At 53.1% G+C, this 27,717-nt stretch overlaps 2 protein-coding genes across 3 annotated transcripts in view; one reads left to right on the top strand and one right to left on the bottom strand.

Annotated features, from left to right (window-relative positions):
* Positions 1-1,382: 1,382 nt before the first annotated feature.
* Positions 1,383-19,416, bottom strand: ACAD10 (acyl-CoA dehydrogenase family member 10). Of its 2 annotated transcripts, XM_019538792.1 has the most exons (20): positions 19,275-19,415; positions 18,955-19,103; positions 17,992-18,186; positions 15,675-15,833; positions 14,835-14,994; positions 12,251-12,392; positions 12,098-12,166; positions 11,497-11,678; positions 10,568-10,718; positions 9,222-9,367; positions 8,690-8,863; positions 7,534-7,913; positions 6,930-7,070; positions 6,401-6,538; positions 5,858-5,948; positions 4,822-4,980; positions 3,542-3,714; positions 2,704-2,847; positions 2,277-2,354; positions 1,383-1,876 (listed from the first exon to the last, which is right to left on the bottom strand). In XM_019538792.1, the coding sequence occupies exons 1-20, from the start codon at positions 19,390-19,392 to the stop codon at positions 1,739-1,741; spliced, it is 3,087 nt and encodes a 1,028-aa protein (XP_019394337.1). In that variant the 5' UTR covers positions 19,393-19,415; the 3' UTR covers positions 1,383-1,738. The 2 variants fall into 2 exon arrangements, with proteins under 2 accessions (XP_019394337.1, XP_019394338.1); XM_019538793.1 differs by lacking the exon at positions 4,822-4,980 and having other exon boundaries at positions 19,275-19,416.
* Positions 19,417-19,535: 119 nt separating this feature from the next.
* The window catches only part of BRAP (BRCA1 associated protein), an 18,913-nt gene continuing 10,731 nt past the window's right edge, over positions 19,536-27,717 (top strand). The window contains exons 1-6 of the mRNA XM_019538794.1: positions 19,536-19,721; positions 21,111-21,272; positions 22,057-22,258; positions 23,103-23,292; positions 24,970-25,083; positions 25,834-25,982. Of these exons, the coding sequence (XP_019394339.1) occupies positions 19,640-19,721; positions 21,111-21,272; positions 22,057-22,258; positions 23,103-23,292; positions 24,970-25,083; positions 25,834-25,982 (899 nt within the window). The 5' untranslated portion in view covers positions 19,536-19,639. The remainder of the gene's footprint in view (positions 19,722-21,110; positions 21,273-22,056; positions 22,259-23,102; positions 23,293-24,969; positions 25,084-25,833; positions 25,983-27,717) is intronic.

Below are 27,717 nucleotides of genomic sequence, written 5' to 3'. Positions count from 1 at the left end.
GCAGCCCTGGAGCACCTTTGTCTCCCCTGGGGGGGGGGGGGCTGCAGACACCCCTGGGGACTCCCTGGATTGCCCGGGGAGACTCCACGGGCCCCTGGGCAAACACCAGCTCTTAGTTTCTTCTGGTCTCTGGGCAGCAGGGAATACAAGACCGAAGTCCCCGAAGAGGGGGCAGGGGGGGAGCAGCAGTCTGCTCTAGACTTGCCCCGTGGATCCCTGCTTGGTTTGTGTGGTGGACGGCGTCTGCACAGCTGGCACCTGCAGAGGAAGCAGGATCCCAGGTGCAGCCCGAAGCCAACAGGGCTCTGGGGGTGGTTGCTGCCTGGAATCGCGTCCCTGGGTTGTTCGCTGGGCACTGGCCAGTGCCGCAGAGCAAAACACGGGGAAAGAAAAGCCATTCAGAGGGTTAGAGCACGGCAGAGCGGAGCCAGGGTGGGTTTGCATCTGCCTGGTGCACTCAGAGCTGCTCCTGCTGTCAACCCCCAGGTGTTTGGCAGCTGGAGCACGTCTGGGGGCAGAGCATGCAGGGCAGCCGTGTAACAGGCTGGCAGGTACCCAGGAACAAATGGATTAACTGCCTAAGGGGAATGAACTGGTGGCCCCTAGACATTGTCCAGCTGTATCCCTGGCCCCAGTACAGGCATGCCCAGCGCCCCAGAGCCTGGCTTCATCAGCCCATCTCAGGGCACTTGACACAGGCAGCAAGCGCCATCGTTGCCCTTGCCCTGGAGCAGGACACAGCCCAACTGCAGCAAGGGGCCGCCGGCCCAAGCGGATGACGTCAGGGAGCCGGGCTGCGTTCCCACTGTTGGACCGAGGCTGATTGTGCCAGTGACCCCCAGCTGCCTGACCCCCCCAGTGTGACTGGCCCCGTGCATCTCCTCCTGGCACACCCAGCCCATGCTGGGGCTCACCCCCATTCCCATGCCTGTGACAGGGAGCAGGACATCCTTGTTCTGAGTGCTCGAGCCTGCAGAACGCAGGGATTCAACATGTCCAGCACAGCAAACACCTGGAGCCAGGGGACAACCGTGTGTGGCTGGGAACACGCAACGCAGGGAGAGCCTGCAAAGATGCCTCCCCTGCAGCAGGGCTAGGGCACAGGCACACCCTGGTCCTTACAAAGGTGAAGGCAGGGCAAGGTTCAGAGAAACATAAGCTCTGATAGCAACAGCTGATAGCACCCTGCCCTGCCTTCTGCCCACTGTAGACTAAGTGCTGCCATCCTCGTGGGCAAAGGGGAAGCGTGCTACAGATGTGGGAGCAGATGCCTTCCTGCTCCCCAGCCGATGGGTCCTGCTGGGAAAGGGGCAGCACAGCAGAGAGGGCACCCAGCCACATCAGGGTAGGGACCCAGCTCCACACCAACCAAGAAAGCCTGCTGCTTTCTGTACTGGTTTAATGTGTGCCAAAAGACTGGCCCAAAGCCCCCTGAAGCAAAGAGAGTCTTTCCAATGATTCTGGCAGGATGGAGACCCCCTGGAGCAGCTGCTGGTGTGACAAGGGGCACCGCTTCTCCAGCCCTGACGGCTGAACAGTTGCTAGTCCTGGATGTGGGGAAGGAGGGCAGAGCTGTGCAGCGCCCAGTGCACCCAGCCAGCCTTGCCCGGCTTGCAGACACCCCCAATATGCTCCTTCTGCCTACACCGCTACAGCCACGCGTGCCTACGCTTATCACAGCAAGCCCCTCATGTCCTGCGGCCCCGGGCTGCCACGGGGAAATGCCTTGTCCACCCCATCACGGTCCCTGCAGCTCCAGCTTAGCGACTGTCATCCTGTGAACCTCATCGGGCCCGTCTGCAAGGCGCAGGGCTCGGGCCCAGGCGAAGAACTGGGCAAGCGGGTAGTCGCTGCTGAGGCCAGCTGCTCCGAAGGCCTGCAAGAAACCAGCAGGAAGGTGGGAGGTCAGGACCAGGCTGACAGGACCCAACAGCAACAGCAGTCAGAGAGGGGTGGCCAGTGGGATGGCAAATGCTGTCAGCCCAGGGAGTCTGGGTGCCGGCACGTGGCTCCCAGCAGCAGAAGGTTCTGGCCCGGAGGCTGCAGGTCCCAGACCAGGGGTAGTGCAGGATGCCTGGACGTGTCTTGGTCCTGACCCAGCGGGAAAGGTCTGGCACTGCCTCCTCAGGCCCCAGAGGCGGGAGACAGTGAAGAAGAGACTGGGCATGTCTGTGACCTGAGGAGCCAGACCCGGCTTCAACCACCTGCCTACTTTACCAGAGCCGAGCTCTTAGCTGGGGAGGGGCTGAATGAGGAGCACGTGCCCCTTTGCTCACCTGGATGGCACGGTCGGTGACACGCAGAGCCATGGCCGGAGCCACCAGCTTGATCATGGCAATGTCCAGAGCAGCTGCCTGTGCACAGCCAGGAGAAAGCCCATTACTCTCCTCAGCCTGGTCGGCAGCCCTCCTCTACCCAGTGCTAGACTCTCTGCACCCACCTCTCTGGCTAGACCACCCGCCCCAGGCTATCCTAGTCCCAGCCCTTGTCTGAGCCTAGACGGGTGCACTGTATCAACACTGCCATCGCAGCAGTACAGGGAGCAGACCCCTGGGCACGTTAGCAGGGAGCCCCCTCTGTGGTTCTGCTCAGGCCTCCAACAAGGAAACCCATGGCCACAAGACTCACCAGGCCAGCTCCTCCCTGGAGATGAGATACCTCAACAGACCAGGCCGTTCTTTCAGGAAAGCCACTGCCACCCACCTTGTTGCCAACCGTGTCCATGAGAAGGGCAGCCTTCAAAACCAGAAGCCGGGCCTGCTCTATCTCAGCTCGGGACGTGGCAATGTCTGCCAGGATCGTGCCCTGCTCTGCCAAGGGCTTCCCAAAAGCCACGCGGGACTTCACCTGTAATAGGCACACGGGACCAAGGCCCATCCTGAGTGTGAGGGGCCCTGGTCACTGCGCAAGACCGGACAGAGCAGAGTGGCTGCTGACAGGGCCTGGTGCAGCCCCCGCTAGAGCCCAGCCACATCTGGGCTGGGAACGGGGGAAAGAAGCCTTCACGCAAGTACCAGGGCTTTGGTTACCATGTAAGCCACATGCCCCTGGTCAGCAAGCAGCAGCATAGTTTCCAGCCTTCCCTAAGTCTCTCCTCAGCCCTGCAGTGGAGGCGTCTGGTGCAGAGGAGGGACTGCATGATGGAGACGCAGAGCAGGGCTCAGGTACCCACCCTGGTGCTGGTGCCAACAGCAGGATGGGTTTAACTGGCCTAAAGCATAAGAAGCATGTGGCGATGCTACAGCAGCTTCCGTCTGGGAGCACCTGGGGACGGACCAACATGTGGAGGTGGTGGGGAATGGGAAGGGTTACTCCCTGGCGAGGAACAGGGAAGAAGCTATGCAGGAGGCTCTGTCAGGGTGCACAAGCAGCTGTTCCCCCTCAGGAGGGCAGATCACAGAGAAGTGAGGATGCCCTGCAACACTCCCCGCACGTGCCAGAGCACAGACCTGCCCACGCTGGGACGCAGGAAGGCTGCGCTCCCACCGCTGCTGCAGAAGGGATCAGGTATGGGCAGAGGGACTGTGCCAGCGACACTCACGCGTTCCTTCATGAGAGCCAGCGCCCTCTCGGCAAAGCCGATCAGCCGCATGCAGTGGTGGATCCGTCCAGGCCCCAGTCTCCCCTGGGCAATTTCAAAGCCTTGGCCAGGTCCTAGCAGCATATTCTCCTTTGGCACACGCACGTTTTCAAATAAGATCTCCCCATGGCCAGCTGCAGGGACAGGCACAGAGCAGGAGAAGCTGGGGGGTCGCTTGCTACCAGGCTTGGGATTTCCTCCTCATGCTTCCTCTCTGCCTGCCCCACGTAAGAAGGGGGGTGGGTGTCATGGCTTGCATCTCATGGGGCTTATTTGAAGTCCAAAGGGAAAACTCCCAACTGGCTTCACTGGGTTTTGCACTGGGCCTAAGGCAGGAGCCCCTGAAGGCCTGACATTGCCGGCAGCAGGGAGCCAGCCAGTAATGGTGCCCTCTCCAGTGAGCTCATAAACAGGGGGAACAACTGGGTTTTTCTAGTGCTTGAACAAAGATTAAAGCCCAAGGCAAAGGTCCGGGAGGGGCCTCCCAGGTCTGCTACCTGCTCCTGCCACACTCACCTGATCTTCTGCACACAGAGATTGCAAACAAAGAGAGTCAAATGCTGAGGGTTTTTTTTCCTGTGGTTTCTCCCTGACAGGGGCAGGAAACATTACCTAAGGGCTCAAGAGTTGAGCAAACAGTGGGTAGGATTTCTGTGGGGGCTAAGCAGCGGTTTAGTAACAAAACACCGTCTACTTCTGTCACTGACACCTCTCAGTAACAGAAGCGAGGGCCCTGTGTTTGCTTTAGAAGGAAGTAGCAGGATAATACGCTGGGTGCAGGATTATCCTGCTATTCCTGCCCTGCACAATACGCTTGGGAGACAAGTCCTGTCACACAAAGGCACAGAGAAGTCACGCGATTTGCCCACGTGGAGTCAGCAGCCAAGCTGGAGAGAGGACCCTGGAGTCCTGTACATACTAGGGAGAAGGGAGGGTGTGACTGCAGGCTGGAGCTGGGGTCTTTGCTGGTCTGCACTTCAGCTTCCCCCTCAACATCACAGGGGCAAATAAGGCCCAGCTCCTAGGGGAACTGTGAGGCTGCAACCCCAGGGAGGCTCAGGATAAAGGTGGCTATCACAGGCATCACAGCATGTACCCTGGCAAAACCAGAGCCAGGCACCTTTGTCCGCTGTGAGGGGGACTGCGTGATGCTCACACCCCGGGGGTTTCTGCAGGTGCCTGCGGTGGCCCGGGCAGAGCAGGAGTGGAGGACTTGGATGCACGCGGACTCGCTGCCTCACCTGGGGGGTCGTCCAGGCCATACACACTGAGAGGCCGGGTGACGGTGACGCCTGGGGTGTCCATGGGAACCAAGAGCATGGACTGCTGCTTGTGGCGCGGGGCACCAGGATTCGTCTTTCCCATAAACACGCAGAGCCGGCAGCGAGGGTCCAGTGCTCCTGCCAGAGGGAGAGAAAGCACAAGCCCGCCTAAAAGGTGCTGAAAACTTCAGAAGACAAATAAAGCCTAGGGAGCTCCAGCCTTTTTACAGAAGGACTGCTGGAGCTGAATTGGGTGCCCCAGGGTCACATCCTGCCTTGGTCGGTCAGCTGAGCACGTGGACCCAGCCAGGCTGGCCACAGCTAATGTAAGTCACGGTTACTGTTCTGGGTGTTTGAGGAGTTTCAGGCAAGTGGGGAGGAGATAGGAGCAGAAGGGCTCTGAAGAGTCCTTTCCCCGGTACGGGGAAGCTGGTGAGAAGCCACACACTGAACAGTCCTCCCGAGGCCCTGAGAAACAGTCGTCTCCGAGACCTGTTCAGCCCCAGGCTGCTCTGCTCCAACTGCCAGAGGTGTTCACCAATGCTGGCTGCATCTCCTGTGAACCCGCCTGAGACCACCTGGCTCCCAGCCACGCCAAGCCCCTCGTGGACAGCAACCACTTGTGGTCCCTGCTCCCTAGCAGAGAAAGCTCCGCAGGCCACATGCAGCTCCCTGTATTGTTTCGGTTGGGTCTCTCCACAAAGGCTTTCCCTCCTCCAGACCAGCAGGAAGCTGTGGGTTGCAGTGTGGGTGCTTCTTGGTGCTTCCCTACCTCAAGCAGCTTGCAGCAGCCACGAGTTTACCCGAAGCAAAACAAGGCTGTTGTAACTCTGCAGCTGGGTTTAGCAGAGCATGTGCAGAGACCACACCCTGGGCCTGCCACAATGAGGCCATAGGGTGACCAAGGTGCAGGGCAAACCTAGCAGGGTCCTGCGCCTCAGCGGCTACTGGGCCAGCTTCATGCAATCAGGGGAGCCCCCAACCTGGGGAGGAAACCACAGGCCTCGAAGCAAACCTGAAATCCACCACTTGTGCCCATTGAGAATGTAGAAACCCCCTTCTTCCACGATAGAGGACTCGATGTTGGTGGCATCAGACGAAGCAACCTAAGCAAAAATGTGGCGAGTTCAGACATGCACCGGCATCCTGCTCCAGGCCACGAGCCGCAGGAAGCCCTTTCCCACCCTCGCAGAGCTGTGTTGCAGAGACGCCCAGAGGGCTGGAAGCCTCAGACCCAGCAAAGGAAGGAAGCGAATTTGCCTTGGCAGGAAATTGAGCCTCAGCAAATGAAAGCCCCCCTTCGCTTCTGAATGGGGCTGTCCTCTTGGAGGGGGTGTAATTCAGTTTAACTATCCTATTTCCCATGGTCACCTCCAGTTAATCTGGATTAAACTTTCCTGACCATACCTATGTGGACAAGGCAGGCACAAAGCTCTTGCAGTCCCGCAGCCACCATTGAAACTGCTTGCCAGGAGGCCATGACAGCCATCGATGGCCAGGGTGGGACCAGCCCCCGCCTGAACAGAGGGGCTTCCCTCCGTCCTGCCGCAGCACTGACCTGTGGCTCTGTCATAGCAAAGCAGGAGCGGATCTCCCCATCCAGCAGAGGCTGCAGCCAGCGCTCCTTCTGCTCCTCTGTCCCATATCGCAGCAGCACCTCCATGTTCCCAGTGTCAGGGGCTGAGCAGTTGAATATCTGCAGGGGAAAAGCCCAGCACTGGGGTCACATGTATGGGAACGGGAGCCTGCAGATCCACCCCAGAGCCCGCTGCCTGCAACTCCTGGACTGCCCCATCCAAGCACCAGGAGCTTCTGCCAGTTGGACAGCAGGAGACTGATGCAAGCTCCAACCAGACTGAACTTCCAGCCAGAGCACCGGGCAGCCCCCAGGCCGGCATCACTTCCCCTCCTTATGCAGCACGGACAGATGAAGAGGGAGCCGAGCCGCGTTCTGGCCAGCACAGGCTCCTCCAAGCAGCATGAATGTTCTTAGCCAGGAGGCTGGGAGGACTCCTTGTTGGAGACACCAACCAGGAGTTCCTCGGCCGGGCCGAGGGCTGGGGACACTCCCTGCTGGAGGCAGGTACCTCAGGTGCATGCAGAGACATCCCCATGAGCTCGCACAAGTGGGCATACTCCAGGTTGGTCAGACCTGCTCCATATCTCACTTCTGGGTCAGTCTCCAGGGGTAAGAACAGGTTCCACAGCCCTTCGGACTTGGCCTTTACCTGAAAGAATAAATTAGGATGACACGAGGCATGGTTCCCCTCCGGACCCCCTGGCCCTTCAGAACACCCTCCGGGCAGGAAGGGAGGGTGTGCTTCGGGCACGGGCAGAGCTCAGGGCAGAGTGCTGCCCTTCCCATTCATCAAGAGACAAGGATCACACAGAGCAGCATGGCCACAAATGGGGCTCATCCTGCCGCCAGCCCACAGAAGCCTTCATGCCTGGACTTGGCCTGGGATCAGGGTCAAGCTGGGTCCTTTCTGTCATAACAAAGACCCTGCCACCAGAGTGCAGCTGATGGAGAGAACCCAGCTCCCCCTCTGTTAGCTGCACAACCAAGATCTGGTAAGGACACAGGGCAGCGTTGGCTCAGAGACGGCTGGGGGGCGGACACAGGCAGCGAGCACGTCATCCTAGAGAGCTGTACTTTGAGGTGTCGCTGCTCAAAGCAGGAGCATCACTGACCTTCAGTTCTTCCACGAGCGGGTGTGGGGTCCACCTTGTCTGCGACACCTGGTGGTCCCTCAGGGCCTGCTCGGCAGGATAGATGTGGGCATCCATGAATCTCCTCAGTCTGCGATAAAGATCCTGTGCCCTGTCAGAAAGGCCCTCAGGAGAGAGAATCAGATGGGCTGGAGCTGAAGAGGAATGGGGCACAGTGACATAGCTCCTCCTGGGGAATGGCCCCTGCCAGGCCCAGGTGCTGTAAGGTCTCCCCGATGGCTTCATAGCCGGCATGGCTTTAAACACCCGGAACCCTTCCTTCGTGGCGAAATCCCAGGCGAGGTCGGCCATGGACTCGGCCTGCTTCCCACCACTCTCTGCTGTGGCTGAGCTCGCCTGCCCTGTGTGAAGCAAGCAAAAGCATCATCCTCTGCTTGGAGATCCACAGTGCAGAGCAAGGCAGCAGCGCCCAGACCAGAACCAGCCCTACAGAGTCCAAAAGGGACGAGACAAGAATACTGCCTTCCCTCAGACAAAACACCAGCCCTCTGGGCCTCCTGACAGGCTCCCACCAGCTCCCTGCAGAAACAAGGCCCGAGCAGCCCAGGGAACAACCTGGGACAACAAAAACCCTTGAGGTTTAGCAATGTGCACAGTTCCTGCTCCACTGACAAATCACACCCTTTGCAAGGGCAGCTCCCTACTGCTGGGGGTTACCCCATGGGACATACTGCTGGGAGGGATAATGTCCCTGCCTCCCCATCTCGCCTACGGGCCAACCTTGCTGCCTAAACTGAGTCCCCCCAGTTCGAGTGTGGTCTCCCCTCCAACTGGGGAAAGTCTGGCCAAGGCCAGGAGGGCAAACCCCTGCTCCCATGACAGGGGTCCATGCAGAGCAGTCAGCATCTGGTTTGTATTCCAGGTGCCGGGCCAGGCTCAGCCTGAGCGAAAATCTATCCCCACATGACTCTCAGCAGCAAGGCTCCCAGAGGGATATGGTGGAAAGGAGGGACTAGAATCCAGCTCTTCACTCCTGCTCTGGACCTGAGTTTGCCTCTCAAGCCTCCTGCCTTTGTCTCCAGATGCCAGAGCTGCTCAAAGTTCAGCCTGGTGCCCTCTCGTGGCAAAACCCTGCTGCACAAGCTACTGTGCTGATGCCGGAGCCCAGAGGCCTCACCAGTGAGCGAGCGCTTGTAGACGCCCTGCAGGATGGCAGCCACTCTGAAGAAGGAGAAGGCCATGTAGAAGTTCCAGTCCTCTATGGGCGGGATGCCCATGTGACCGCAGTACGTACGAAAGTACTCCTCCGCCGTGGGGATTCCCAAGTGTGTCAAATCGCAGTTGCCCAGACCTGAAAGAGGAATAGGGTGGCACCGTGACTCAGCCACAGAGTGGAGCTGTAAGGCTGAGCTTCCGCTCTAGAATCCCAAAATTTGGGGCATTTTCCTCCCTTGGGAGGATAGAAAACTATATACCCCAGGCCCAGACCAGCTCTGGGGAGTCGGCTTATGCCTATGCTGCTAACAGCATGTTCAGAAGGGGCTGGACGGGTCTCTCCGGGGACTTGGAGCAGAGAGAGAGAGCGGAGGATGAGAAGGAAGAGTCCTTTCCCCCATTTCCAGCCACGTGCTGTGGACACCAGCCTATTCCTGCTTCCCAGGTCTGTGTTTGAAGAGGGCAAGAGATGTGATCTGTGCCCAGCACTGTACCTTTGAGCAGGCTGAAGCTAGATGGCAAATAGTGAGCCATGCAGCTATAGGCCACATCTGAGATGGGGTCTCCCAAGGTGGAAAGCTCCCAGTCAAGGACAGCAAGGACTTGTGGCCTCTCTGGGTGAAAGATCAGGTTATCCAGCCTGGACCGGAAAGACAAGGAGCCAGAGAAAAGTTGTTGCAGGAAAAAAAGCCCCACTCACTAGGGAGAGCTGCATTCCCCATAAACAGGTGTCCAGGAGCTCTGTGCAGTTGGGGGCTGTTCCCAATCACCCCTCCACCCTCGGCAAGTGACGGGCAGAAGAGGTGCTGTCTGTTAATGATTTGGGTGCCTACATCACTGTTTGTTGGGCTTTGCGCAGTTCCCTTCTCAGCACGGAGTTGAAAGAGCTCCTGGGATCTGGGGACTGCTGCTCGCGTGCAAAGAACCCATTCAGGCTGATTCTGTTTAGCAACTGAATGGGAAGCCGTAAAGCCAGAGCACAGATGAGCATCAGTCTGCCACACGTATCCGCCCTGCCCCACCAGCCACCAGCCCCGCCTGTCAGGTCCTGACAAGGCAGGTGAATGGCAGCTGTCCGGGCAGGGGCAACGGGAGGATAGGAAGGGACAGTAAGGCGGTGGCATCTTCTGCCCGTATTACACACAGGAGCTCCGGCAGAGGGCACCAGTGCCCACGCCGGCAACAAGACAAGTCAGGATTTTGCTCCATGCCCAACGTAGTAACTTCTAATGACAGAAGCCAACTGCACCATGAGCTTCCTGCTTTCTGGTGTCATGCCCCCAAGGGTGGTGACCTCATGTGTCACATGGGCCACGGGCAAGCTCACGCCCTGGGTCACACCAGGCTGCATCCAAACACCGATCTGTTCCACCCGTCAATAATTCACGTGATGCCTCATCATCCCTAACTACAGGAAGTGGAGCAGGAGCTAGCTGCCAACCCCCAGCCTCAGGTCTCTGTTCAGCTGCTGCCACCAGCCAGAGAGAGACCCCAGTGTGTGGATCAAAAAGCAAAGTGGGGACAAGACCCCTGGGGTCTCGACTTCCAGCTCCTGCCTTGAGCGGCTAAAGTCCACTGCCCTCCAGACGGGTTAATGGGGAGGAACACTCATGGCTCTGAGCTGACAGCAACTTCTTTGTGGTCTGCAATGTTGGGTTGCAGAGATGTCTCTGTCTCCAGAGCACTACACCTCTTGATGGCCCAAGGAAGCCGTGGCAGATGCAGGCTCCCAGGTGCTGAACATGCACAGGTCCATATGTACAACAGGCCTTGGAGCTGCCACATTACACACACACTGTCCTGCCCTGCTAACACCTGGGTGCTCACTACCAGCTTGTACCTGAAATCTCCATGCACGAGAGTGACTTGGTGAGCCTGGGGGAGGTGCAAGGGGAGCCATTCGATGAGCCTCTCCATGGCTGGGATGGTGTGGGTTTCTGTGGCGCGGTACTGCTTGGTCCAGGTTTGAACCTGCCGCTGAACGTAGTTCCCTGGTGCAGAGGGAACACAGGCTTTGAGCATGATTATGAAAAGCATGAGGCTGTTAGAAACAGCTACAGACCTGCTGGAAACCCTCCCAGAGCCAGAAGTAAAACTGGCCCACCTCCAACCAAATGATCAAGCATTTTACTGCTGCCACGGGCTAGGGCCAGCCCTAGCAGAGCTGGGGAAAGCTCCTGGTGGCCCAGGTTATGGCAGGGTCAGGGAAGCAGGGATGTCCATCACCTCCCTGCGACTCTGCAGGATGAAGCCACAGCCAGACAGGGCAGGATGTGGCACAGGGGCTCTGGCCAGGTGCTCCATGGTGAGGCAGCCACGTTCTGTTACTGCCTCAGGAGGGGAGGGCTCTTTCTGTATTGTTGCTCTCCTGTGGCAGAGGGTAGGGGGGCCACATTCCCAACCTGGGCATGGGGTCAATCTCTGGCAGGGATGGGGGTGATATTCTGACTGGTTACAGATCCCCAGGGCCTGAAACAAAAGACCAGCTCCAGGTCCTGGCTCCCAACTTGGCAAGAACCCTCAGCCCCTGAGCTGAGAGATCAAAGAGCCCTGTTGTGGACGGCAAGGCCCAAGCACCGGTAGGATACTTGGAAGACTCTGCAGAGATCACAGACCCCTGGAGCATCCCCAGCAGCTGGGATGGGCCTGAGGACCAGTCCCACCTCCTCTGCAGCTCCCCTGCCCGTGCTGTCCAGAAGATTTGGCCCAGGTCCCTGACACAACGGAAGGCCATGCCAGCACCCCAATGCCCACGGGTTTCCTTCTCACCGTGCTTCCCATAATCCTCCAGTCCAGCTGCTTTGAGGTCCACGCTGTGGATCTGAGCAAGGACTTGGTTCATGGCAGTGTAGATGGCTCTGCGCTGGCTGGGCTCCAGCCCGGGGAGGGAGGGGTCCTTGTAGACGTGGCCGGCGCAGTATTCCATCAGGTAGAATGGCGTGCCGATGATGCTGGCGGACAGGGGAAGCAGAGGCCTTTTAGTGACTGTCCTTTGGGACTCTCAATGCTCTGAGGTGGCATCAGGGCAGGAGAGCGAGATCAGAGGCTCTGGGGTGCCTCCCAGACCCCCTCTATAGGTAAAACCTTGCCTCCATCCTGTTCCGAAGCCACATCCCTCACCGAGGCAGGAAGAGCAGCTGTTCTGTCTCCACTGTCATACACAACCTCTGTGGGCAAACCTGATGTCCCTCTGCTTCCACAGCAGCGCCCAAGTCCCAACAGCTGCTGTCGGCACACATCCCTCTACCTGACTGGGATCGTGGCCTCCCTGCCAGGGCCACGAGCTGCTGTCTCCTGCACCCCGTCGTAACCCAGGACCCCACAGCAGCTGCTGTCCCACCCACGGCCAAGCCGGGGAGAAAACACTCACCTGGAATCTTCACAGAGGGCCAGCACTCGAGGGACAGGCACGCCGGCCTCCGCCAGCGCCCTCAGCACCCTGCCGGGACAAGCAGCGGTCAGTGCAGAAGGGCTCAGAGTCCAGAGGGAGCCCCATGCAGATGCGTACACCCTGTCTTCTCACCTGTACTCCCTCTCCACAGCGTGCGCAGATGGGAGCAGCTTGCCCGGGGGCTTCTTTCTCAGCACTAAGCGGTGGTCCCCGTACTCCACATAGTACGTTGGGTTCGACTGGCCATGGCTAAACTGCCGGACGAGCAGAGAACCTGCAAGTTTCAAAGCAGAGGTCTCGTGGAAAGCAAAGAACAGGAGCCTAAAATGGCGAGAGCCGAGAGGCTGAGCATCGCTGACTTGAACCAAAGGCCCCCTGAGAGCCAGGAACACACAGGGTGCTTTTTGCCCAGTGCCACCCGAGGCCAGGATGCTCCGGCTGCAGTCTGGAGAGGGGAGGCATGCTGTCAGACTTAGCAAAGCTAACAGGTTGGGGGCTGTGTCCCCGGCAGAGCTTGCTGCTGCCTCTTGGGTCTGTATCTCTGTGCCTGGGTTACTGCAGTGAGGGGCTGTACGCTCTGCCCAGACCTGCAGGGCACTGACTTACACGGGTAGCCAGAGGGCCGTCTGGAGTCCTGCTGAAGTCCAAGCAGGGTGTCTGGGAGCCTGGGACTGCTCTGTGTTGTGCAGAGCCTTTCCTGCTTGGTCCCCCTGCATGGCTGTGCCTCCCCTAGGCCCCAAGCCTGTGCCCTGTGCCACAGGGACCTCTCTGGCTATTGCCAATGGGGCAAAGGGAGACGCAGCCCCAGCAGCAGCCCAGGGCAGCTCCCTGGCGGAGGTCTGCAGCTGCTGGTGAACTTTGAGCCTTTCATTAGCGGCCTGGCTTCCCTCCCATCTTCCACTTGCGCTCCAGTGATTAACTAGCAGCCCCGATTACTCCAATTCAGTAAGCTGCCGTGAGTGCTGTCAGCACGAGTTCTTCACCCGCTTAAAGTGCAGTCAGTGTGAAAAGGCAGAGGGTAAAAACAGCCCCTCCTGACTTAGCTCCCTGTGAGTTCTCAACCAGCGCTGCTGGCTTTAAAGACAAAAAGCAGGGGTTTTGTCGCATCTTATTCCTACTTTGCAAGAGAAATTCATAGACAGGCCTGCCAACTAATACCCCACTGCAAAACCCTGGTGGTGACAGATGATACAGGAACTAATTTATATGTATACAATCTAGTTGGTCTATAAGGTGCACATCTACCCAGCCTTCTGCCTGATGTCAGACTAACATGGCTACCTATGTCTCTCTGATACCTGGAGCCAGAAGACTCCATCATGGCTCTGTTCGATGAGAAAACTCATGTTTTTATGTGAAAACCAAGCACATTTGATCTGTGGTTTTTCTGAGTCACTTTTTGGAACAGAGCAGAAACGTATTGGACTCTCATTTAGGTAACAGTGGTGTCTTTGTTTGGCCAGCAACGCCTCTGACCCGTGAGGTTACAGCATCTAAGTCAATAATAAAGCGTATTTTATAATGCATCCCCTGTCCTTACATTAAACTGTAGTGAGAGTCTGGAAATAAGGGGCAGATGAAAGAAGCAGAATAGGCACTGGTTTTGGAACAGCTACAAGGCACAGGGACTTCCTGAAGGTTTTAAAAACTGGGGGGGTTTTAAAATCCAAACTAATCTTGAGCTTTTAAAATTATCTGGTTTGGTTCAGGTGCCAGGGATAATGGGCAGTGGGGAAAATACAAGTATTTGGGCTTTTTGTATGAACTGGTTCTCAAAACCAACTATCAAAGAGAGACTGTCTGTGAGCAGAGACTCAGCATTTGAGGTTCTTAAAGCCCAGTGCCAAAGGAAACATTGTTGTGATTTGTTTTGACATTGTAATGAAAGAGGCATTTTTTTAAAGCATATCCCTGCAACGTTCACCTTCCACATCTCTCACAATCCAGCCAGGGCTTGAAGACATAAAAATGAAATGGGCTGGAAACAACAGCAAAGTTTCCCGGTCTGTTTACAATGCTGCAGCAGAGTGAAGTAGCCAGATAAACAACCTGCCTGAATCATAAAAGGGAAATGATAGACGCTGAATTCTCTCGTAATAATCCACATTGTGGTTAGCAGCATAGCTAAAGCAAGTGGTCATATTTAAATGACAGTATTTAAATGACAGTGGATCTGGCACCGTTGCTTGAAAACCTGCCTTAACCTAAGGCTTTCTAGATGACGAGGCACTTTCATTCTGGTCCCAAAAGGCAGTCCCAGAGCTGCATGGCCATGGCAGCGACTGGAATCCCCTGGCCAAGCAGTGAGCGCCCGCCAGCAGCATCAATCACTGGTTCTTAGCCATTAACAAGGGTTGAGCAAAGAAAACCCCACTCCAATAAATGCCATTTAGAAGCCTTGTACCCAGAGGTTTCTGGGCAGGCTGCACACCCCTCAGCACTCCAGCTAATCGCAGTGCTGGCAACTAGAATGTAGTTAATTTCAACGTCTGGAATTAGAATGAGGCAGAATCATACATGAGCTCTCAGAAAGCATTACCAAGAATACTTCAAACAGACCAACCTTTTGAAAAGAGCATGAGAAGGTGCCCAAGTCATGAGAGTGTTTTGTTACATCCCAGTAGTCAACAGTGTTAGGATTGTTACACACTCATTAGTCTTGTGCAGGAAAGAGACAACGAATCTTTAAGGCTGTAGGGCAGGAGAGTTGCGATACCTGTTGTGTGGCTGCCTAGGACATTTTCCAGGTACTTCTGCAGAGGCACTTGTGGGATTTCCATGGTTGGCCTCACAGAGCGAGTGAATGGAACAGCCCCCCTCAAAGGGAAACCCAGGAAGTTTTCTAACTCTTTGACAGCCACTTCTGGATCATCAACCTGATATTGGGGCAAGAGGGAGGGTTAGGTTGTAAATGGGTAAAAAACTTCCGACTGTTTGGTTCAGATGGGTCATTTGGGATGACCACGCGCTGAAGGCAAAACTAAGGCTACTTTAGTCTCCTTTGAGCACCTGTTCTTTCCATGCGTCTTATCTGGAGCCCTGTAAGCCCTTCCCCTGGAAGACAAAAAGGCTTTGCACTGCAAATACAGGCTGGGACGTGTGTGAATGCCCCCAGAGAGGGCCAGAGGGAAGCAGAACTCAGTCCTTCCAGGGGTCCCATCCTGTCTCCACCTCCCTTCTCCTCAGCAAAACCCTCTTTCACCCTATAAGCCAGTCAGCCCCCACGCAGCTTGCTTCCAAAGTGAGGTCAGTCTCCCAAGCCTCTGTTGGGCAAATTTTGTTCTTCTTTCCCAGGCGAGAAGCTGAGACACAGAGAAGATAACTGACATGCCCAAGGCTGTGCAGAGAGTTGGAGGCAGAGCTGGGAACAGAGCCTGAAAACTCAGACCCTGACAGAGACCCCTTGTTCAGCCCTTCAGCAACAGCGCTCACTTGTCAAACAAGACTATGGGCATGGGCAGCATATGAAATACGGCAAGTCTGGCTAGGCTTGGGTAACCATATGCAGCCCATTCAGGTCAAACCCCCAGGTGGCTGTGCCAGTGCTGCTCTGTACCTTCAACGTGCTCATGCCGAGCTGGGCTGCCGCTTTCAAGTTCTGGCCAATATCATCCAGGAAGATGGACTCATTTGGCTGGACACCCAAGCGCTCCAAGCACAACATGTAGATACGAGGGTCAGGCTTGCATATCCCTTCCCGACAGGACTCGATTATCTACAACAACAACCATGTTGGAGGCAGTTCCACAAAAAGGCACCGCAATTCCTGTTCATGAACATCAGGGGAGTCGTACGAACAGAGGGCATGGGTAAGTCTGAGACTCCTGTGTAGCACAGTGAACAAGGGGCAGAGTGCTGGCAGGGCTGCGGTCACTGTCATCCTTACAGGGTGGGAAGGAGCTGACCCAGGCAGCTGAGTGTTTTGCTGCCTCTTGCCTCAGCTGGGATGGTGCCAGACAGCACAGGTTGAGCAGCACCAGCCAGTTCTTGCTGGAGAGCCATCAAGGAATACGGCTGTGAGAAGATATGGTGGATGGTCCTCTTTCCCCCAGAGTCAGCGCTAAACCAGCAGCTCACATACTGCTGTCAGAGGAGATGCAAAGTACAGTCCTGACTGTGACACTTATCAGCCATCCCAGTGGTAGAGACCTTAAGCCCAGGGTTTCTGACCCCCTTCTAATCTAGAAAACATTTGTCTCCATCAATTCCCACTCTGCTTAGAATTGGATGCAATATTAGCTTATTGCTTAGAGACTACATTGATAGGCACTGCAGAAAGAGAGCTAAGGCATACGTTCTCCTTCACTTCCTGTCCTATATATTAGTATTGTCATGTTGCCGGAAGCTGTTATACAGCAACCGCATTCCACAGGTGATGACATTTCATTACAGGGTATGTTCTGTGTACAGGATATGGAGTTATTTCTGTGCTCTGAAACTGTGTGGAAGAAAAGGCATGATAGAAACAGAATACAGCATTAGAATATGGTATTTTAAGAGGCCAGTTTCACTATGAAAACTGAACAGAAAATAATCCCTGTGTTAACAAGGTGACTTTTTTCCACACATGCTTTTTTCCCCCCTGCCTCATTAAGGCTATAAAACAAGGCCAAATCATGAGCAAACTTTTAGCGGTCTGATGGCATATATAGCAAAAGAGGACCGTGTTCAAGGTTATGTCATTCAGAAGGGGCTGAACTGAAAGTACCTAAACTTTCCTCTTAATGTATTAGGAATAGAACTGAAAGAATAGGGCCACATCTAGAGTAAGTCAAATTGTTCATCTAACTGTAAAGCACTCATGACTGCCCCGAGTAAACATGTGTGAACAAGGTATAACTTGTGGTTAAAACAAACGTAGGAAACAGTGAGTGCAAAGGTCCCTGCCAAGCCTGGAATGTGCTGAAAGTTCAGACAGATTTAAAATGACAAGCCAGCAAAAACCTGATTATTGATTTATGTCTAAAAAAGACAAGCCACAAGACAGCTAAAATGATTGTGAAGCCAAGTGGTTGACTGAGAGTCAACGACAAGGAAGGCTCTCCTGCCTAGAGTATTTGAGGAGCAAATGTTCTACCAGCCAGCGCATGGTGGAGGAAAGGTCACTTACTTCATACACAATAGCTGTAATTCAGGAGCATCCAATAGCTCAGACCTCACAATGCCGCCCACAGCCCAGCACAGTGCCTGCATTAGCTTACCCCGCAAAGGAGAGCACATTCACCTAGGATTGATCTATACCTCTTCATGAGTCCACGCCAGGGCCAGGCATCCTACCTGCCTAGACCACATCTTAAGATTCAGGGACACACAGCAGCAACCTCCAATGGGGAAAAAAACCCACATGCAAAAGTCCAGCGTGCTGACTCCCCACAGCCCATTCAGCTCTTGCACTAAGGGCAGAGGCTTGCTCTGGTGCCTGTAGCCACAACGGCCTTTTCTCTCCCCTGGGAAGATGCCAGCTGGCCAGCTGTGGGACACCACACCAGGCACACCCTGTATACCATTTGCAACGTGCTTTCAGATCTACTGAGGTAGAGAGTGCTTCAGAAGGGTAAAAGTGCTAATTATAGAATTTTTCATCTCCTGAGCCTCTTGCACAGTACCCCAGCATGACAGATAGGCAGAAGTGTGTCTGCACAGTATGCTGGCACTTTGCGATGACCCACTAAAAACACAGGTGCCCGCTACTCACTAAAACCCACTCGGTGGGTCTGCTACAAGAGCTGTGCCTTAAAGGACATACCCAACATGTCGCACTAGTGCACGAGGTATTGCTGTTACCACTGTTGTTAGCTTGGGACCTGCCTCTTGAGTATTGCGACGGGTGCTTTTCATACACTGGACAGATATCTGAGCACATTTGGGCTTACCACATCAAACTGCTTTCGGTCAAGGGGCAAGAAGCTCGCCCCACTGTGCAGGTAGAAGTTGTTGCTTAGAACGGCTGTCTTAAGGCCTTCTGCCCGGATACACCGTATTGCTTCAGTCATCACGGGGAGCTGTTCTGACATCTCTTTGCTGGTGAGGTCAGAGAGAAAGGAGTCCACCGGAACAGGGGAGTTTGTCTGAGGAGCAAGAAACACCCCCCCCACCAAATGCTCATCAGCCTCTTTAGAGAGAAAATAAAACTTTATGCATCACCCGGAGAAATGGACCGGCTGACCCTTGCCTCTCCCTGTAACGGAGGCCGTCAGCCTAGCTCACCGGCTACACTGTTCGTAACAAGGTGCCCTAGAGCTTCTGCGTTGACTAGTTCTACAGGGGGAAGGTGCTGGAGTTCAGGGATGACACTAGGAAGGGAAACAACTCGCAACTCCTTTATTTATCACGCAGGCCCTTGCCATGGCATCGGATGAACCCACCCGGTTACACGTCAGCCGTCAGAGTGGCAACCATTATTTTACACTCAGCTGCCTGGCCGAGAAGAGGAGCGTGACATCGCTTTGAGCTCCAGCTACAGCCCAACGCGCTCTGCCGAGAATAGAAATCCTCTGCTGGGGATCCCGCCGCATCCGCGACAGCGGCCTCTCTCTCCTCTCTCCGCACCGACCCTCTGGCAGAGGCAGGCACTGTTCCTCCGCCGGCCCTCTCCTGACACGAGGGGTGGGAAAACGCGAGCGCCGAAGCCAGGGAGGCAGAAGCAGATGAAAGTAGCAGTGTGAAGCCTGGATCGGCAGGTGGGTCCATGCCACCTCCTGCGGAAGCACGTTTAGGAGCCCGTGGAGCAGAGAGGAGGGCACAGCAGGGCTCTTTCCTGAGTGCTACGGCTTCTCTAGGGTTTACGGAGGCCTGAGAGAGGTGTTAAGAGCCGGGAAGCAGGGCAGCAGGCTTACGATCTCGAAGCACTGCTGTGCGAACGCTTGCACGAACTCCGCTGCCGTCAGCTCCCCCCTCACGTACTTCATCCAGGGCCGGTCGTCCCCGCCGCAGATCAGAGCGCGCTGCACCGTGCCGGGGGGGACGCGGTTCCACACCTCCCAGTCTGCGCGGGACACGACGGCGCGACGAAGAGGTCACGTTTACGCCCCAAACCCGTCCCCGTCTAGCCCGTCTCCTCCCAGGAGCGCATCTCAACCCTGCTGGAGACCGGCCGCCCCAGGAGGGGTGGGATGACGGTGGCAGGTTACTCTCAGGATAGGGGCCGGGCACTCACCTCGGGCCCGCGCGTAGGGGGAGGGCAGCAGCACGCCGCCCATGTCGAAGACCACGGCTCGGCAGAGCCGGGCGGCCCGGCGCGGCACCCAGGCCTGCAACAGCCAGCGGAAGCCCATGCCGCGGCCTACCCGTCACCGAGGCAACCGCGTGACCTTTGCCCCTGCCGGCGACTCGCGCGAGAGCACGCCGCCGCCGCCGGCGGCTCACGTGACCAGGTACGGTTTCCCGCCCACCCACGCCCCGCGCCTGCGCGACCTCCCGGGGTCAGGGGTCAGAGGTCTCCGAGGCGGAAGCGGTTCATAATAGCCGCCGCCGCCACTGTGCCTCGGCCGGTGCCGCTGGGGCCCGGCGTTCCGGGGCCCTATGAGCGTGCCGCTGGTGGTGATCCGGCTGGAGCTGGCCGAGCACTCGGCGCCGCCCGCCGCCTTCGCCTACAGCGCGGCCGGTGCGTGCGGGGCTGGGTCGCGGCCTCCTCCCTTGGGGCCGAGGGGCGCATTGCCCGCTCAGGGGCTGGCGGGGGGGTCTCCCCCGTGCTGGGCTCTGCTGTGGCGGGGCGGCTCTAGGCGGTTTCTGGGCGTCCGTGGTTGCTGCCTCTGCGCTCCCAGTCTCATTTCATAAACACTAGACAGGGCTGGAAGGGACCTCCGAAGATCATCGAGTCCAGCCCCCTGTGTCAAGGCAAGCTCACCGCGTGCCCCTGGGTGGGAGCCCCGTAAGCTCTCTCAGCACTCGCCCCCCACAAAACCGGAGCTGATCTGCGGAGAAGCTGGTGGGAGCAGCTGCCCCATCTCTGCAACTGTAGTGGGTCCCCTGTCCTGTGCCCACCTCTGCCAAAACGGGTGGGACGGGCAAGGCTGGGCCCATTCCCTTGAGGGGGGATGTGTTTCATGCGTGTGAGATATCAGCTTCCCAGTTTTGTCTCTCTGCATGCGCGTTCTGCCTGCCCCACACGAAGACCTCTGCTGCGTTCATTTAGCACTGACCTCTTCAGATGCCGGATTCACGCAGAATGCGATGGGGGTTTGTAAAGTGCCTGATGGCGAAGGGGAAGGCTGTCGGGGCGTAGCATTGACCGTCTAGATGAGAACGAGGAGTCACAACAGGAAGTGAGCAGGCAGCCAGCTTGGAAGGAACGCGAGGATGTTGTTTTTTGCTCAGTGGGTTATTAACGGGTGGGACTCTTGCTGGCAGAGGTGGCGGAAGCTGAGAGTTTGGCTAGATTCATGAAGGGATGGGACGTGCTCTTGGAGGAAAGCGGCATCTGTTGTTGCTGTTTAGCTTGGGGAACGAGGGGCATGGGCCCTGAATCAAAGCTTCCCAGACATGAAATGCTGGAGGCTGCAAGTGGGAAAAGTAGTAGGGGGGGAAAAAATCCCTGTTCAGATCCAGTTCATCACTGCCGTCTAGCGTCCATTGCTGCCACCGTGTGGCATGGGAGACGGGCAAGATGGATCTAGGGTCTGACCCAGGAAATGGCAGTTCCAATGTTCTTGTGCTCCATCTAATATGTCTTTTTTGGTCTATGAAAGAGTAGATCTTTCTCTGACTAACAGATGTCAGCTTAACATGGCTGGCTACCGTGCTCAAACCATTGTGTGCCAGATCGCAAGGGTTACATGTGTGGCAGCAAAACAAACTTTTTTTTTTCCTCCTCTGGCTGATAGTTTTACTCTGCGGAAGAAGGAATAAAAGCAGCTTAAAGAATTATTGTCATGACCTGGTAGAGACCTAATGGCTGTTATTAGGGAAGCCTGCTCTGCCCTCCTTCCACTGGAGTTGTTTGTTTCTCACTCCCAGTGGCATTGTTTAAATAGCTAATTGTTTTCCTCTTTAGCCACTCAAATGTCTGATGAGGAAATCAAAGAAAAGTCGCTCGCTTCTGCTTCAGCCTGTTTAGAAGGAAAGGCGCTGGTGGAAAAAGCAGCAATTATTCACCAGCATATTGGCCGCAGAGAGATGACGGATATGATCATTGAGACGATACAGCTTGATCCAGGTAACCATTCTAAAACTTGAAAAAGGTGTTCCAGTAATCGGTCTGTAATGCCTGTAAGGTTTTTACTAGTCTAATATATGGGTATTCTCTTAAAAGTATTTTAAACTTGCTTGCAAGTTTCTTTGGGTAGATGTGATAATCATCTTTATTAGACGTACTGAGTAGTTGGGAAAAAGTTCTTAGCAAGCTTTTGGGCACAGTCACCCTTCATCAGGCATAGGGAGTCTCTGCTGCTCATTTAAAATGGCTTTCTAAGCTGCTGACCTGCTGGTAAATCCAAATCCTGCCTTTAAGGACATGAGAAATGATGCCAGTAGAGTGTATAGACTCTCAGTTGTGCCACTGAGATGCTTTTTTTTTTTTACCCTACCCTTAAAATTGCACAGCATAGAAAGCTAACTAAAAACTAAGCACGAGGATTTTCTTGACTATATTGTTTGCTTTCATGTTAAGTGCAATAAAAAAAATAACTTGTAGTTGCTGAGTAACAAAGTAGCATACTGCAAAACTCAGCCTGGCACCCTTCAGAACTTATCTGACTAGTTTTGCAGCACCCGTGACGCAGCCAAACGGTCTCTCAAACTGGTGCCTAAATATGCCTCAGTTGATTACTCAGTGTGAGGAGACCACTGTTTGGAAGCACATAACTTATTCTGTGCTTTACACGTCATAATTTGACTTTTTGAATAACTAAATCCTCTCTTGTACATAAGATTGCACTTAAAATGCAGTTGAAGTTTCTGATGTGTGGTTCAGTAATCTGAACGCTTTTGATTTGTAAAAGATGAGACAAAAGCTGCAATGGAAGGAAGAAAATCTGCAGAAGCTTCATCCATTGATGACACAAGTAAACATGACAGTCAGAGTAAAGAATGTGAGGCTGCTCCAGACTCGCCATCAAAACAACTTCCTGACCAGATTTCCTTCTTCAGTGGGAACCCATCAGTTGAAATAGCTCATGGCATTATGCACCTGTACAAAACAAAGTAAGAATGTATTTGACTCATTATAGATCTAGTGGGAATAGCACCGTAGACTCCCTTCATCCAGAAGGGTGAGTCGGGAACGCTAGGGCTGTTGCTCCAGGATTGATGGAGCAATGATGCACAGGAAGCCTGGGGTATTGGCACCATAGACAGTGTCTGGTGTAGTCTGACTTGCATAGCTGCTTTGATGGTAGTAACAGGCCCAGCCCTTTCAGCTGTGGGTGAGGATGTCTCGGAGAGTATGTAAGCAGTGGGAGTAAAAACACCAGTCGGAAGATGGCCCTAGAAAGATCAGGTGTGAGGGGACCCCACAGACAAAGATCTCCTTGTTCACATTCCCCTGGAATGTTAAAATGAATGCAAAGATCTGCACTTCCCAAATTATTCTGTTGCAATGATGGCGTAACCGTATCTTCCCCCTTAAGGAGCTGAATGAAAACCATCAATTTCAGATGTTCTTGAATGTGCCCAGGACTCGAGGGCTGTTACATCAGTAATCAATATTGCTCACTTCTCTAGAAATATTTTGAATATTTGTGGTTTGCAAACCCCAGGTACTCTTACAGAAATACAGCTATCAGAATATGTACTGTGGGTCAATATCTGTTGGTTGCACATGGGAGCTGTTTCTTTAAAGATGACTAAGTATCTTTTGGGTGTCTTCAGACTTGTAACAACCACCTTTTAATCCTTAAATATGTACAAATAGGGAAGGAGCTTTACAATCACAGGTACATTTAAATTGTGAAGCATTAAATTGCTGTATGGTCTCCTGTGTAAGCTGGTCTTAAGATGTCAGTCTTGACTTCCTCAATTTTAAAAGTCTACTTTATTGTCTTCTTAGTAAGATGACTTCTTTGAAAGAAGATGTGAGGCGCAGTGCAATGCTCTGTATTCTCACAGTGCCTGCTACCATGACCAGTCATGACCTGATGAAGTTTGTAGCTCCTTTTTATGAAGTCATTGAGCATATGAAAATCATCCGGGATTCCACTCCAAACCAGTACATGGTACTGATAAAGTTCAGCTCGCAGGTAAAGCCCAGAAATTTGGTGCCAGGTTTCTGCTGTTTGGGAAATTGGGCTGCTGTATGAACACTAATTTCAGGCACTGTCCAGTTCTAGTGGCTTGCTGTTTCCTGATGTCATGGGCCTTTGTATGAGAGGCATCCTGTGATGTAATGTTGGGGGTTTTCATAGATTTCATAGACATTAGGGCTGGAAGGGACCTCGGGAGATCGAGTCCAGCCCCCTGCCCAAAGGGCAGGAAGTCAGCTGAGGTAATAGTAAGTGATACTAGTGCTGGCCCTCCATTAGCCTTCATCATAGACCTACAGCTTGTACAGCTGCAATGTTGTTATGCATGTCCTAGCCTACTACTTGCTTTATCATAGCCAGCAGAATATTAAGATCTAGACAAATCTTGCCTGACTTCAATAACCTCACCCATTAAAAACCCTGTGGAAGATAATGCAATAAACAAATACAGATGCTCACTAAGATATGAATGAATTGTGCAGTCTGTCTTGGCAGACCAAGAAATAGCCTGATCTCTGTGACAGCGTTAATTCCTATGGAAACTGAGGATAGCAGGGAGCTATTGGACCATCTAGCCTATACTTCTGTTGTGGTCACAGGAACCATTCATGCGTATGTTGCTCCCTCCCAGAACTGGTGAGAAGGGGGTGGGAGGTAAGATTGAAGTGAACTAGATGACCAGATACTGTGGGTCTCTTCCTCAGCTGTTACAAGCTTAACACTCCTGTGTTGTGCACAACATAAATCCCACAGGCCTATTTAAAGTAAACCCCCTTCATAGAGACTCACTTGGGGGCAGTGTCTGATGCCAGCCATCTTTGTACTAATTCAACAGAGTTTTTGCCCAGTCCACTAATTCTAGACAACTTTCCACTTGTCTTTTGAAATTGGCTGACTCCCTGCTTCAGCAGGCCCTCACCAGCCATCTCTGCATGCAGCAGAAGCACGCTCGAGTTGCTCTACATTTTATTATCTGTGTAACTGTGTCAGTAAGGTGTGTGGCAAAACTGGAACAGCTTTGTTTCATCATTCAAGAGTTGAAAGACAGAAATGAGACTGCCTTGACTTCCAGCTCACTTTCCTCCTAACGGTTGGATTGCTGACTGTAATAAGCCAGCACATGGAGATGTTGTGGCTCATCCATAATAACTCAAATAAGGTTATTTTGTGTTCAGTCAGCAGTGCTTCTTTTCAAGTAATGCTCTGGTATGAAGTGCTTCAGTACACATCTGCATAGAGTGAATTTGAGCTTTTTCTGCAGGTAAACTATATACTGTACAAATCTTGATCCCTTTTGAATAAGGTCGTCTGATAGTAGTGTCTTTCTTCCAGGCTTTTGCAAAGAAACAACATTTGCTTTCAGTTAGTGCCAAAATTGTTGACTGTGGACAAAGCTGATATTAAAGGAAGAAATTGGCTAGTGCTGTTTGAGCAGTACATTTGCAAGTGTCCAGTGCTGAGAGCTCTTCAGTTCTTCTGCCAGTTTAAGTTGAAAATTGCTGAATCCAATGCAAAGATGGAATAGTGATTAGCGTACATCAAGAGATTTACCTATGATGTATGCTTGTTTGGGCACTTGGAGCGGGGGAGAGGGGATATCTAATTCTCATTCCTTCTTGCTTGTTAATGTAAGCTGCAGGCAGTATGAGTCTTGTTCATCTGGTCTGTCTTTAGGCAGATGCAGACAGCTTCTATATGGCATGCAACGGCCGACAGTTCAACTCCATAGAAGAAGACGTTTGCCAGCTGGTGTATGTGGAGAGGGCTGAAGTCTTCAAATCAGAAGATGTAAGTTTCTTTTCCAGACTCTATTACAAGCTGTTTAATAGGATTAGCTGGACCTGGACAGGGCAAGCTTGCTGCAGATGTTTAACTGCCTCATGTCTGGCTGCATCTTGTCACTACAGCACTGCATTTGGGGGAGCAGCCCTGCCTTCTGAAGTTCTGGGACCTTACCCATCCAATCTCCTGGTCTCCCTCTCTGGAGCAGTTATGTTCTGCTGAAATCTGAATAGGGCTTAGTGCAGCTAAATATCCTTTATGTTTGGCCTGCTGGGAGGAAGATGTATGTTTAGTCCGAGAGAAATGTGTTTCTCACACTTATTAGCTAGTTTAATTCTCAGTATTTCAAGCTGATCTTTGCAACACCCCTCTAAGAGGGTGACATGAATGCTGTTTAAAACGTGGAGGAAGTAAACTGCAATTAAATGACTGGTCTGTGGTCGGAGGGAATGTATCAGAGCTGGGAATGAAACCTGTGGGTGTTGTCCGAGTCATGTCCTTGACATGGCTGGCCTTGGAGATCTAGGAAGAACTCATGAGTTCTCTTGACTTGCGTATAGCACTGTCCCAGATGTGTGCTTTAATTGGTGCCAGACTAAGTGTCAAAATGGCCCCAAAGGGTAGTCACTGCTACCTCTGGTGGAATTTATAGGGTACCTATAGTTTTACTAGGATGCATAGTAGTTCATTTAGGCTTTCGTGTTCAGAGTGCAGTTTTAGCTGTACAATTCGCTTGTGTCCCTTTTTCTTGTGCAGGGAGCCAGCCTTCCTGTAATGGATCTGACCGAGCTCCCAAAGTGCACAGTGTGCCTGGAGAGAATGGATGAGTCTGTCAACGGGATTCTGACCACCTTGTGTAACCACAGCTTCCACAGCCAGTGTCTGCAGCGGTGGGAGGACACCACGTAAGAGGCATTGCTTTGCTTTTCTGTAATTGAAAGTACTGGCTTTGCAGCTGTGCTCCTCTTCTCTGTACGGATGGGGCTGGCTTTGATCAGCATCTGCTCTGCTGATTTTTGGATGTCTGAGTTTCTGCACACATGGTGCCATTGGCAGCTATAGGGCCTGGAAAATGTCCAGGATGAGGTCTCTGCTTTAAGGAGAATACAGTGCAATTTAAATATGCAAATATACCCAATACCTCATGAGCAAAATCTAATGATCTAGTTAATAAGCATTTCCCACTTTCCAGCATGCTCAAATTCAAGATCAATGGAAATTTAAGCAAAATTAATTACTCAAACAGGCTTGGAATACCCTCTTAAGGGAGCAAAAATGTGCCTTATACAGTCTAGAGGTTCTATTTGGTTGTAAATCCTGCATAGTTTGGTATTTAGACTGAGCAATACAAATTTATTTTGCCTTCAGAAGATGAGTGGCATTCACATGAGAAGATTAAAATGACTCTTAAACAGAGGTCTTGGATTTTAAAAGTTCTGGATGATTTTAAATCAGTTCATCATGATGAACTGCGGGATATAAATGTTATTTCACATGACAGATGTGGTTTGCTGGTACATTTTGTCCTTAAAGCCCATGCATTTTAATTATTTAACCTTCATTCTTAACTTCTTATTCCATGAGATCCCACTAGGTAGAGCAGTGAGGTACGTGTCAGTCCTTCATAGAATTTCCCACGGAGAACAGAGTCCTGTTATCTGTCAAACATACTTTACATTCCTACTGATAGCTGTTTGTTACTTGTTACATGTCGGACAGTTAGACTTCTACAGGAAGCTCAGTGCCAAACTGCAGCTCGTTTTCTTCAGCTTTTCTTTTTTTAGAGTACCAACCTCAGTTTGATCTTTCATCATGTATCATGAAACCTCTTTTGCATGAGGTTACTCAGCTGTGCTAGTGGGTTTCCACAGCAGAATCTGTTTTAAATTCAGGAAGGCTTTTACTGAGTCTTTGGCCCCATAAATCAAAGCCAACCTAAATGTATGTAAAAATTTGTTCAGTGACTAATGCAGCTTGCTCCTAGTTCATTCTGACTAAACACTGACACAGTATCAAAGTCTAAAACGTATGTCTGGAACAAAGCTGTCATCACCAAACTTCAGTCACTTGCCTGACACTTTTCATCCTGAGTTTGTGATTGCATTAGATTGGAGGGTATTTAGTTGGTACACGTTGGCAACTTTCTTCCCCAGGAGCCTTTTGCAGATGGCAAACTAATGATTAGTCCAGGATTGATCTCCAAGTAATAGGGCAGAGGCTGCAGTGGGGAAGTATGGCCAAACCAAAATGAGTGAAATATGAGCTTGGAGGGTGATGTATGTTGCCAGCACCCACCATGATCAGCAGGTGCCCTCAGCTTTGCTTCCCCTTCTGAGATCAGGATCCTGAATTGGGCACTGCTAGCTGAGATTTCATAGATTTCATAGACATCAGGGCTGGAAGGGACCTTGGGAGATCATCAAGTCCAGCCCCCTGCCCAAAGGGCAGCAAGTCAGCTGGGGTCATAGGATCCCAGCAAGATAAGCATCCAGTTTACTCTTGAAGGTGTTCAATGTAGGTGCTTGGACCACCTCCGCTGGCAGACTGCTCCAGACCTTGGGGGCTCGGACAGTAAAGAAATTCTTCCTTATGTCCAGCCTGAAACGGTCTTGCAGGAGTTTGTGACCGTTTGACCTCGTC

This window comes from Crocodylus porosus, unplaced genomic scaffold (genome assembly GCF_001723895.1).
Source record: "Crocodylus porosus isolate Cpor-Errol unplaced genomic scaffold, CroPor_comp1, whole genome shotgun sequence".
In the NCBI taxonomy this organism is placed as follows: domain Eukaryota; kingdom Metazoa; phylum Chordata; order Crocodylia; family Crocodylidae; genus Crocodylus; species Crocodylus porosus.
This window is presented reverse-complemented; position numbering and strand designations above follow the sequence as displayed.

Coding starts and splice junctions, on each gene's coding strand:
- ACAD10 (XM_019538792.1), bottom strand. CDS start 19,392: ATGGGCTTCCGCTGGCTGTTGCAGGCCTGGGTGCCGCGCCGGGCCGCC. Junction 12,393..14,834: donor CCTAGGCAGCCACACAACAG/GTATCGCAACTC, acceptor TGAAACTTGCAG/GTTCTCTGCTCGTCCGGCAG. Junction 7,914..8,689: donor CTACAAGCGCTCGCTCACTG/GTGAGGCCTCTG, acceptor TGCTTCACACAG/GGCAGGCGAGCTCAGCCACA.